Source organism: Macrobrachium nipponense, chromosome 31 (genome assembly GCF_015104395.2).
Source record: "Macrobrachium nipponense isolate FS-2020 chromosome 31, ASM1510439v2, whole genome shotgun sequence".
Lineage (NCBI taxonomy): Eukaryota > Metazoa > Arthropoda > Malacostraca > Decapoda > Palaemonidae > Macrobrachium > Macrobrachium nipponense.
Window position 1 is genome coordinate 27,841,545 of NC_061093.1, and position 12,649 is coordinate 27,854,193.

General features: G+C 35.9%; 1 protein-coding gene across 1 annotated transcript in view; it reads right to left on the minus strand.

The window, feature by feature from the left end:
* LOC135206720 (tubulin alpha-1A chain) overlaps positions 1–10,582 on the minus strand; it is a 26,207-nt gene extending 15,625 nt beyond the window's left edge. Inside the window, exon 1 of the mRNA XM_064238171.1 lies at positions 10,452–10,582. Within this exon, the coding sequence (XP_064094241.1) occupies positions 10,452–10,454 (3 nt within the window). The 5' untranslated portion in view covers positions 10,455–10,582. The remainder of the gene's footprint in view (positions 1–10,451) is intronic.
* Positions 10,583–12,649: the final 2,067 nt, after the last annotated feature.

Sequence of the window (12,649 nt, forward strand, 5' to 3'; positions counted from 1 at the left end):
ATTATGAGAGAAAGAGGTAAGGGTACTTCCATACCGGACAAATTTCGGGTTTTTTAACAAACAAATGAAAGTTGTAGTGAATTAGTGGTTTTTGAAGTATTGACAAAATTTCGGACTTGTAATCGTCTCCCAATGACAAATAGGGGACTTGGAATCGCCTCTTAATGACAAAATCTGGGACTTGGAATCGCCTCCTAATGACAAATTGGGAACTTGGAATCGCCTCCCATTCCATATTAACGAATATATGATAAATTTTTGCTGGACCAAAGGGAATATCTTATTCACAAACGTTAAGCTGAGCTTCACGGGGAGTAAGCCTACAAACTACCTTCTTGTTGCTGTTCTTGTTGGTGGGGTAGGAAAGGTGTATGAGGGGATCCTAAAGAGTCTGAAAAAGGGGTTTCGCATTGAGTTAAAGATACAAGAATTTTAGGATAGGATATTTAAGATTTATTTATTAGAATGAAAATGTAAAAAAAAAAAAACAATAATGTGCATGTTAAACAGTACAGAAAAATTATTTCTAATAAAATATAGCATATTGTAATTTTTGTTGGTGAAACAAGGCTCCATTTGACCGTAGATTTTTAGCACGTTTTAATTTACGTTAAAAGTTAGGAATATAATGTTTACAACTTATGCGTGAGGGAAAATCTTGCAAGAGTCCTGATTAAATTGGAGGTCGGGTCACGCCTTATTAATCTCCTTTAAGAATATCATGAACGTATATGTATCCGTGTCGGTTACATTCTTATTCATACAAGGAATTTGTGAATCGGAAAGTGCACGACTGCTTTAAGAGAATAACTATTGTAAAGCATTTTGGAGTGATATAATGACCCTTAGAAACTGGTTCTCATGAACATCAAATTGTTTGCATTTACTTCACGCGCAAATGCCTAACTGAAGTGCTGTTGTCTAAAACGATGAATCGCACGTAATCATATTATTATGTGAACTCCAGCAAGGCTGTTAAATCCTTCAAAGTTAAAGTTAAGTATATCATAGTTTTAACAGCTCTCCTAGGGGTGGCCCGAAGGATTTGATATTTTTACGTGGCTAGGAACCAATTAGTTGCTTAGCAACGGGACCTACAGCTTATTGTGGGATCCGAACCACGTCGAGAAAGAAATTTCTATCACCAGAAATAAAGTCCTCTGATTTCGAACTAAATTCTTTAAAATTACACCCAAATGATACATTCCAAAGTACCCATGCAATTATGTCAAAGAAACGCAGTCTAGTGCTTAGATACACAGATTATCATAGGCAGATAAGGACAAATTAAGAAACGACCATACAAAAACCACCCTATCGAATATTCCCCTGCAGTACTATCAGTCATACTTAGATGACGTGAGAAAGCGTGTCCTCCTCGCTGCGGTAATACTGATGGAAGCATTGCGTGACCAGAGACGACCAATGCTTCATAGGAGAGATTAACGGGATATTTGTTGAGACTCGTATTTCACATTGGTTGTGTGGCTATCTAATAAACGAGCGCCTTTGTACAAAAATATATTACGCATGAGGAACTCATTAAAATGTGAATAAGTCACGACTGCTCGATGCTGTAATTACAGCAATATGAGAAGATAATGAGGCCATCAGTTTCTAGCGCCTACAACAACACATGACTCAACTCTACATTGCCAAATAAACAAAAAGGAATGAGCTAACAGATTCGCCCGGATTGTCCCAAGAGAGAGAGAGAGAGAGAGTTGAATAATACCTTTACCAGGAGAGACAGGGGCAAGGCTATGCTACTTGTATTACAAGAGGCACCCACAGACTAGAGGAGCACCACAAAGAACCATTGTTATGACGGCTCCTTGTGGATAATAAGCAGCGCGCGTGTGCGTGTGTGTGTGTGTGTAGGTGTGTGTGCGTGTATACGTGCGTCTGGACACCTGCAGGCATCGAGACAGACGGACAAAGAGCCGGGGTCACATCAGTTTTGAAGAAAAATCCCTGATTCAGTCATCTACGTCGAGATTTCAAAATTGAATGTCAGATCTTCAATCCGATTTGAAATGCTCTCGTGCACTGACGAGGGAGGCGCGGTAGAGGTTTTGTCAGAAACGACATTACAAGGCGAGTGAATCTCCACTTCTTTTTAATTCGCACATGGTCTCTAAATGCGAGGATTTTGATAACTGAAACCCGTCCTTGAAGCTTTAAGCAGGAATCTCATTTCTTTTAACGCTGTCAGACCCAGCTGCATCACCGTATTATGTTCCTCGTTCCTTGGCTAGCAACAACGGTGGTTATAAATTCTGGATATCATAAAATATTATATCGGTCTTCAATGCTGTGATTTGTCGTAGGTTGAGCTGGTCTTACGTCAGCGCGGCCTCTTGCTACTGGAGCAATCCGAATCTGCAATCCCAGTAGTATACGCTTTGTTCTCAATCGTATTTTGTTTACTGAGCACCACATTCAGAGAATAATAAAGGGGAAAAAGTTCGTAAAAGCTTCACCTTTGGTCGTAACAGTAATTACTTAACCTTTTATGGCACTTAACCAGGTTCAGAGAGAAGACTGAACCTACTGAGATCTGACTTTGCAGTTCCTTCTGTGACATATTCCATAAGTTCTGTCTTCTTTCATAACACGGTTAAGTGCAATAAAATGGTTAAGTAATTACTGTCTTTACTAACTTTTAAAAATCCCTTGCATACTTAACTAACATATCAGTCATCGCATGTGATGTATAATCATCTAGATATAGAATATACATTAACGATGGAGAATATGATTCAAAGCGTATTCTACTAGAATTGTAAGCTCTAGTGGAAAAATGGTTTTACAGCAAAGTTACGGGTCTGCTCCAGGAGCAAGAGCCCGTGCTGGCATAAGGTCATTTTAATATAATACAATGTCCAGCACCTAAGTTTTTATACAATACTATTTTATAACATTTATATCAATTCTGGATGCTAATAATTGAATGCAGAACAAAAAAATTTAATTTTAATTTACGTTTAATATCTTTCATAACTGACTTATCAGTAATTTAATTAGATTTACTTTAACAAAATGAATTGATAACACGTTTGGGAAACGATTCCCATTTGGGAGAATCATTCAGCTTTCAACTGATAACGAAATTATCTGGAAGCAATATAACCGCATGGAGTCATGCATTTCATAAATAACTCTATTTCAAAATTGAAAGCACATACTACGGATATCTCTTGCTATGAAACCATCAGTGCGGAATGAATCCGTAAAATAAATCCCCCACCACAAAGCGTATTGCAAACAGTTTATTTATTACATTACAGTTGAAATGAAGCAACCATAACCGGAAATCGTTGTTGCTACCCTGTGACAAACAGCACAAACAAGTACACAAAGGCGAGGGTGTTGGTTGTGTGCGTGTGTGTGTGTGTGGGGGGGGGGGTTAGGGGAGGGGCTGGCCTTGGGATCTCACCGCTCGATGTCATTTGTTGGGTAAAAGGATCGATACTTCATTGCATTAATTCATCCATTTACTTTTTTCCCCTTTTAAAGTTTTTTTTTTTCATTTTTTTATACTGATAGCTAAATGGCCCTGCGTCGATAAAAGAACATCTACGCCCGTGGTGACAACCTTGATATTGGTTGAATACATAGGTTGGTCAGTTGATGAGAACTGCCGTAAATAGAACGCGCCATGACAATAGCCGCAAATTGGACGCACCGTGAAGTCGCTTTCAGTCGTCGTACATACAGCACGTCGTCATTCATACGTACAGATATGTATACATCATAAAGACACCTTTATGTCGCCGCTTTCCGTGAGCGGCGTCAATACGTTTTCTGACAATTTAAAGGTCAACATTATATGATAGCATATGAATGCTAATACTCAAGAGATACATCTACTTTCGCTTTCTAAATGTCAACAGTGCAATTCCAAATGGAACCAGAAGAAAGTATGGGAACAATGTTCTTTACCATAACAAGTTCTATAATGCTTCTTTATATCAATTTTTTATCTACATAACATCTCAACGAAAGCAATTTCCCGAATGGAGAACAAATTACGAGGGAACATAAAGCATTACCAAATCAATACGATTTCCGTGGACATGAAAAGTTATAGCGTATCAATTTTTGATCTACATAACATCTTACCAAAAGCAATTTCCGAATGGAGAACAAATTACGAGAGGACATAAAGCATTACCAAATCAATACTACTTTCTCGTGGACATGAAAGTTATAGCGTAGAAATGATCTATATTTATAGATACGTGTATCAGTCGTTGTATCGATCAATGAAAATAATTGATTAATATCATGACGCGATGGTCCTCGGATAGGGAGAAAAATATGTTTCCTTCATTTCCTGAAATATTTTGCTACAAAACTATACGTTGTGATATTATAAATATAAACTGCAAATGGATTCGTTGTCACAGATTATTACACACGCAAAAAGTATATGATTATACATACATACACACACACACACACACACACACACACATATATATATATATATATACTATATATATATATATATATATATATATATATATATATATATATATATATATATATATATATATATATATATATATATATATATATATATAAACATCCATATACATGAGAGAGAGAGAGAGAGAGAGAGAGAGAGAGAGAGAGAGCGAGAGATGTGTATGTGTATACAGAAAATATAATAACGAATCATTCAGTAAACAAGTAACTCTTTGAAAGCACCTTGTCATGAAACTCTATATTTCCGGATGCTTATTGAGCTCTTCAGAAAAAATAAAAAACTCACCGACACAAGAGAGAGAGAGAGAGAGAGAGAGAGAGAGAGAGAGAGAGAGAGAATGTTGATCCATATCCTTCTACAAGTTTCTCCTCATATATTTTTAGCTCACGAACTTCTCTATTATGTCGTCTATTGATTGATTTATACATTTTTGACAAGCGCTGCGGCCTACGAGGTCATTCAGCGCTGAAACTGAAACTGACAGCAAAGAGATTTGAAAGGTGTAGCAGGAGGAAAACCTCGCAGGTTCACAATGAATCAATTGTTAGGAGAGGGTGGAAAGTAAGATGGAAGGAGGAGAATTCGAAAGGAGGTACAGTAAAATGAATGAAAGGAATTACAGCTAGGGGTGAAGGGACGCTGCAAAGAACCTTCAGTAATGCTTACATTGTGCCGCATGAGGTGCACTGACGGTGCTAACCCCCTAGAGGGTAAAGGTAATCAAAGACCGCTGAGTCTCACCAATAACCAATAATCGATTCCATTTTATTCACGTAGCTGCCTAAGGAATGGTAATAAAATATTTAAAAAAACATCTACACATATATAAAAGGTCAATTTTGTACCGCGTCCTTTTTGTTTATTCGTATGATGTTTTTACGTTACATAGAACCAGCGATTATTCAGCAACGGGACCAACGGCTTTACGTGACCTCCGAACCACGTCGAGAGTGAGCTTCTATCACCAGAAACACACATCTCTCACCCCTCAATGGAATGCACGAGAATCTAACTCGCGACCACCGAGGTGGCAGGCCAAGACCATACCGATCACGCCACTCTCGTATATATAATTTTAACAACCAAAATACGCTCTCAACAACCCGAATTCTTCGCACTTTTTGGACACGTTTGCCACTACGAAGCTTTAGATCCAAATGCAAGAATATGAAGTAATTTTAATGCAGGACTCTAACTTACGTCCAGGTTCATCAGTTCATCAGTTCAAGGTCACGTTGTCGACCTGACTTATCGTTCTGATGCTCTGGACGCAGGTTCGAATCCAGCTGCGGACGTCAAAATTACCTCATATTCTTGCATCTGGATCTGAGGCTCCGTAGTGACTAGCGTATCCAAATAGTGTGAATAATTCGAGAAGTTAAGAGGGTACTGTGGTTATTAAAATTATATGTATACATACAGTCTAGTATATATATTTATATATACATTTTTATATATACATTTGAATTAATTTACAAATGAGATAACTCACTGTTCCTTTTTCTATCGGTACATACACATATAAATGTGTATAATATATATATATATATATATATATATATATATATATATATATATATATATATATATATATATATATATATACGCACATTTGTATACACATATATATTGTGTGTGTTACCGATAGAAAAAGGGACAGAATGAGTTATCTCATCTGTAAATCCATTCAAATAGGTACTGTATATAAATCTTATCATATACGTACATTAAATAATCATCAAGGGTATCGTTAGTTCATGGTCTAATTTAAGTCTGCATCGGAAGATCACGTCATGTATTTTTCAGAAGGAATAATTATTCTTAACTCTTCTTGCGCAACTAATTATAATTATCATCGTTATTACTTGAGGTGTTTATTTTACTCGCTCATCAAAACCTTTTCCATGTCTTATCTGGCCTTCTCCTCGAATACATTTGATTAAAGAAAATGTGAAACCACAAATATTTATCGAATCGGAAACAGTAATGAGAATTAAAAGGTAAATCTTTAAAAAAAAAAATCAAGATTTGGCGCCAGAGAAGTTTAACAGCAGCAGAGGAAAGTCGAGCATCGGTAACACCAAGGCGACGTAATCGATCAAAAAAAACAGAGAGAGAAGAGAGAGAAGGAGAGAGAGAGAGAGAGAGAGAGAGAGAGAGAGAGAGAGGTGGCATGAGTCACGTGGTTGAACAGAGAAACGCTACGTCATCCAGGGTGAGATCAGACAGGGGTGGTGGGGTGGTGGGGGGGGGGGTGGGGGGGGGGGGGGTTTCGGGGAATAAACTGATTTCATGACAAACTCCTTAAAGATGACGATAAAGAACAATGGACAGACTGAAGAGGAATACTTAAGACACTTTAAAGCCGTCATTAGCGGATACAAAAAGGACAGTCAGGTTTCCCTCGCATCGCTATCTGTATTATTCAAGTGTATATATTTTATTATCCTCAGAGAGAGAGAGAGAGAGAGAGAGATTCATACGCAACTCGGCTGGACTTATTCTGTTACAAACATTTAGTTTTCCGTGACTTCCATTTGCAAGACATCCCAAAGAGCATATATAAAGAAGAAGAAAATAAATGCAGAAAAATCACCGAGAGAGTAAAAAAAAAAAAAAAAAAAAAAACCTAAGATAACCCAATAACTCACAGCTCCTGCGAGTTATCAGTCTATCTTCTCTTTTTTTTTCACTCGCACGGTTAAGTACTTGAAATTAAGATTTAAAAAATAGGCCACCATTAAGTACTTGAAATGAAGATCAAAATGCCACCGTTTAAGATCCTTTATACTTAATGACAAAGAGGTAGCACAGTAAGTAGCCCTGTTCCCTACTTAGGATTAAACGCGATTCGTACGTGTCAGGACAATGCAAGGTGCAGCTCCGACGATATTAGAGGAGGGTAAATGCCACTCTAGACGTGCATAGATATGTTACTAAACTGTAATTAAAGAAGATTTGCATATCTTTTAAAAGGCAGCTGTAACCGGGAGCTTCTCTGAAAGCCGAAGGGCTCAGCATCATGCAGAAAGGGTCACAAGATGAGAAATCACAGCTATTATGGACAGATTTTTTTTAAGGAAATCCGAATCTGAAAACGAAAGACAGACCAGAATTGTCAAATGAAGTTTTCTTCAGATTATCATTTCATCAGTTGTTTTATATACACAAGACATCAGGAAGGATAGAATTTAACACTTCGGTTTCCTCATTCATTCATCCTTCGTACATATGATTCAAAACTGGCATTTATTAGAAACAATGTATTCTTCGTTAGCTCGTGGTTTTCCTTGAACCAGTCACATGACATGTCTCCTGAAATGTTGAAACAAATGTAAAATCGTTCATGCGAGCGAGCTTACTGAAATCATTTAAGATTAAACCTTCTGTGAGGCTTTAGTAATATAATAATCGTTCTCTCGTATAGAAAAGTGAGACTAAATCAATGATGTTTATGACTTGTTTATATCTAAAGGGAATCAAGAGTCCACGAAACAACGAAGTTTGAAAAATAGTCTCAAGCATAAGTTTGTATTAATTTTAAAGTCTCAAATTTCAGTAGGATGTCTGACTTTCGTCAGGCTTTACTCTTTAAACTAAAGACGCGTATGAAAGTGTACTTCAGCCACTCTGACTTGACTATCTAATAATTTGTTGTCTATGCAAGTCTGTCTTCTTGCACAGTAACAACACGAGATCTTCGCTTCCAAGGCAACTCAAAATTGAGATTACAGAAGAGAAAGGTATTAAAATGAACATAGTCTATTCAAGCCAACGTAAAAATAATAAATAACACCAGAAACATCTAGTTCATGACCCCAAACGCAAATAAAAGTCGACTGTGCATAGAAAACGGATATGTGGAAATAGAGAATAGATATTCTACCAGTTTCATTACACGCACTGGAGTTTACATATATTGATATGTGGAAGTAGAAACACAAGCATAAGGCCAGTTTAACCAACAATGACAACTGACGAGGGATGTTAACAACTGTTCAACGATCGTAACAATAACTTCCGCCCTCATTTCCTGACGCAAATAACATCACATAAGAATACCGATATATATATATATATATATATATATATATATATATATATACATATATATATATATATATATATATATATATATATATATATATATATATGTGTGTGTGTGTGTGTGTATAACATACAACTATACACACCACACACACACAAGCACACACACATAATAATTATATATATTTAATTATCTTATTTGTTAATTTAATATTTTGTTAATAAGTTGGGTCTCTTCTTTCAGAATTTCCGTTTACCTCTTCTTACTTCTTCTTAATGAACACCATATTCGTTGGAAGCTTGTTCCATAAGAATAGGTTTCATCTTCTGAATATACAGAACAATAATAATAATTATTATTATTATTAACAAATGCACGAAGTTTCGGCGGAACCGACTGTCCCACCGCTGATAATCCAGCAGTTACTGGAAAAGACGCGATAAGAATGTCGAAGGTGAGATAGGAAGAAAAAGCTGCACAAAACTGAAGTAATAAAAAGTGATGAAGGAGAGATGGCGGGAAATAGATCGAGCCACTAAAAGAATGTTAAGAGAGACAAAGTCGAAGGACGAAGCGGTCGACATAAGAGAACGATTCAATTTCCCTTGAATGGAGAGAGAGAGAGAGAGAGAGAGAGAGAGAGAGAGAGAGAGAGAGAGAGAGAGAGAAAGAATACCAAATTGCGTGGCGATGCAGGTGATAGAAGGAATATAAGAAAACTGGAGGCGGAGAGAGAGAGAGAGAGATACTAACTTGCATGGCGATGCAATGATATAAGGAATATAAGATAGATGGAGGCGGAGAGAGAGAGAGAGAGAGAGAGAGAGAGAGAGAGAGAGAGAGAGAGATAATGACGTGTATGGAGATTCATGGGATAGAATGAATATGAAAGAATAGAAAGAATATGAAATAAACGAAGTGAGAGAGAGAGAGAGAGGAAAAGTTCGATGATGGATTGAATGTTGCAAAGTACAAGGAAAAAGGGAAAGGGTAGCAGCCTCAGCACAAGCCTGATCAATATTTGGGCCAGACCACAGGGAGGCCCTCTCGCCCACGGTGACATGCCGCTGCCTGCCTGACTGCCCCGAGCCGCCGCTTCCCAAAAGCAATTGGTCAACATTCCATCGAATTTTCTCGGTTCGGTTTCGTCGACTTCGATTGACGCGAGTTAAGATATGCGCGCTGATGTCTGCCGAGATGCCTATAAATCCTACGTGTCTGTTACATATCACGTTAGATCCTTATTTCTATAGAACCAATAAGAAATTTTGGGGCTCAATTATTTTTTTTTCAGAAAAATTCTAAAATTATGAATTCGTTGAATAATACTTTGCATTTTTCATTAAATTATCAGAATTGAAGAGTCACACACATTTTATATCTATACGTATATATATATATATATATATATATATATATATATATATATATATATATATATATATATATAATATATATATATATATATATATATATATATATATATATAGTGTGTGTATGTGTGTGCACAAGCACGTGTGTGAACGTAAAGTGCGCGCGTGCGCAGTACATGTTCTACCTAAGAGAACATTCTGGATACCCTGGCTGCAAGGAATAGCCTAAAAAGGTATTCGTCAATAATGGCACTTGTCCTCTTTACTAAACTGGCACTGACACCCGATTTAGCAGACGGGGCCAGGTTGCTCAGGAATTTAGGTAAATTGTCACATTACAAATGAATCAATTCGTCAATGAATGACGTACGGCATAAGAATATTTTCCGACTCTTCTTCGGAGATAACACATCGTCGTTTGGGCTTCCGAGATCACGGTTCAATGAGAGAGATTTTTTTGTCTTTTTTTGGCCCTACCCGCACATTTTGGAACGTTTAAAAAAAAGGCACAAAACGACTCGGTTCAGTTACTCACCATTTTCGAGGATTTGAGCTTCACAGGGTGTATCGAGGGAACACAAGTGAGACTGCTAACCTTAGCAGTGCCTCCCTGCCCTTTTATGCGAGGTCTCCCGACGGTGGGCGGGGCTAAGCCCCCTTCCACCACTCACGGTGCGTTGCAGTCTTTTCTCGACCAATGACTACCCGGTGGATTTTTTCGATTTCACCAATCGCATGCCGTGCATGACCAGACGAGGCCAATCACACGGTGCAGCGGTGACTTCACCGTTATTGATCTTACCCGGTGTCATTACGCTCGCGTGATAACGAACTCGCAAGAGATGTAATGCAGTTAATGTATTCCACAAGATATGAAGGCAATGTGCCCAGGGTTGGGCCTTCTTTTCTTATCAATACAGAATTAAAATGAGTTTCACGTATTCCAGGCATTTGGGCATAGCCTTCTCCTCATATTAATACATTTCTAAAAAGAGTTTCATGTATTCCAGACTTGGGTATAAGTTATTTACCTGCCTATCCTGAGTGAAATATTTAAAATCTTGATAATTGTTCTCGTTAAAATTATTTGTGACAAAATACCTCTCTGTGACCACTGTTGTCATACCCGGGTAAAATATAATTGCCAAGACAACGGAAACTATATATATATATATATATATATATATATATATATATATATATATATATATATATATATATATATATATGTGGTAGTATGTATATGTATGTATGTATATATAATATATGTATATATATATATTATATTTATTTATTTATTTAATAAATATGTGATATAGTATATATATTATATATATATATGGATATATATATATATATATATATATATATATATATATCCTCCCATTACGTAATTACTTGACATTCGAAAATTGTGAATCATGTTTTATTTCTATTTGCAGTGTATTGATTTACTAATGGCAACTCTCCCGAAATTTGTTTAAAGAAATCAAAGCATGATTTACTGTCAAAAATATAACTGATCATGAACTGCGTATTTTACGCGGCGCAACCACGTGTAAACCAGCACCTAACGAACGCACGTTGTTCCCCAGTGTCGCGCAGGTGTCAGGCATGTGGCGTCCCTCGGTTGCCATGGTAACCGACGTGACACGCCTACGGCATGGCAGCTGTCAAAATACTTGTTAGATACACTTTTTTCCAAGTTCTCGTTGGTATAGGGAGAGTTACTGAAGGCTTTTGATTTGAATTTGATTTATTATAATATACAAAGAAGATACAAACACACACATTGTTTATATGTTTATATATATATATATATATATATATATATATATATATATATATATCTATATATATATAAATATATATTATATATAGTATATATATATATATATATATATATTATATATATATATATATATATATATATATATAAGCAGGTCAGTAAATACACATATAAAACCTCCAGGGGATGTCCATGATACAAGGGGTAAAAATGACAAGTTTTATTCCAAGAAACGTTTCGCACATGAATTCTCTGCGCATCATCAGTCTGTGAAAGAACAAAAAGACACATTTATAAATAACATACAATAAGTCATTACTTCTAACTTGTCTTAGTTCATTCCATCTTCTCTTCTCACAATGGACGGTTGGTGTCTAAGCAGTCTCTTTCAACCTGTTTTTTACTTTGTTCTTTTATGTAATTTTAAGACTACTTTTAATATATATGAATTCCTGTTTTTTCCACTTTTATTGTACGTTATTTATAAATGTGTCTTTTTGTCCTTTCACAGACTGATGGTGCACAGAGAATTCATGTGCAAAACGTTTCTTGGAATAAAACTTGCCCTTTTTACTCCTTGCATCAAGAGCATCCCCTAGAGGTTTACAACACACACACACACACACACACACACACACACCACACACATATATAATATATATATATAGTATATCTATCTATATATTATATATATATATATATATATAATATATATAATAATATATAATATAATATATATCATATTATATATATATATTAATATATATTATATTTACAGATATATAATAAATAATAAATTAAATTAACATATTACATATCATATTCATATATACATTCTCTCTCTCTCTCTCTCTCTTCTCTCTATATATATATATATATATTATATATATATATATATAATATAATACATATATTTATATATATATATTATACTTCGACCTATT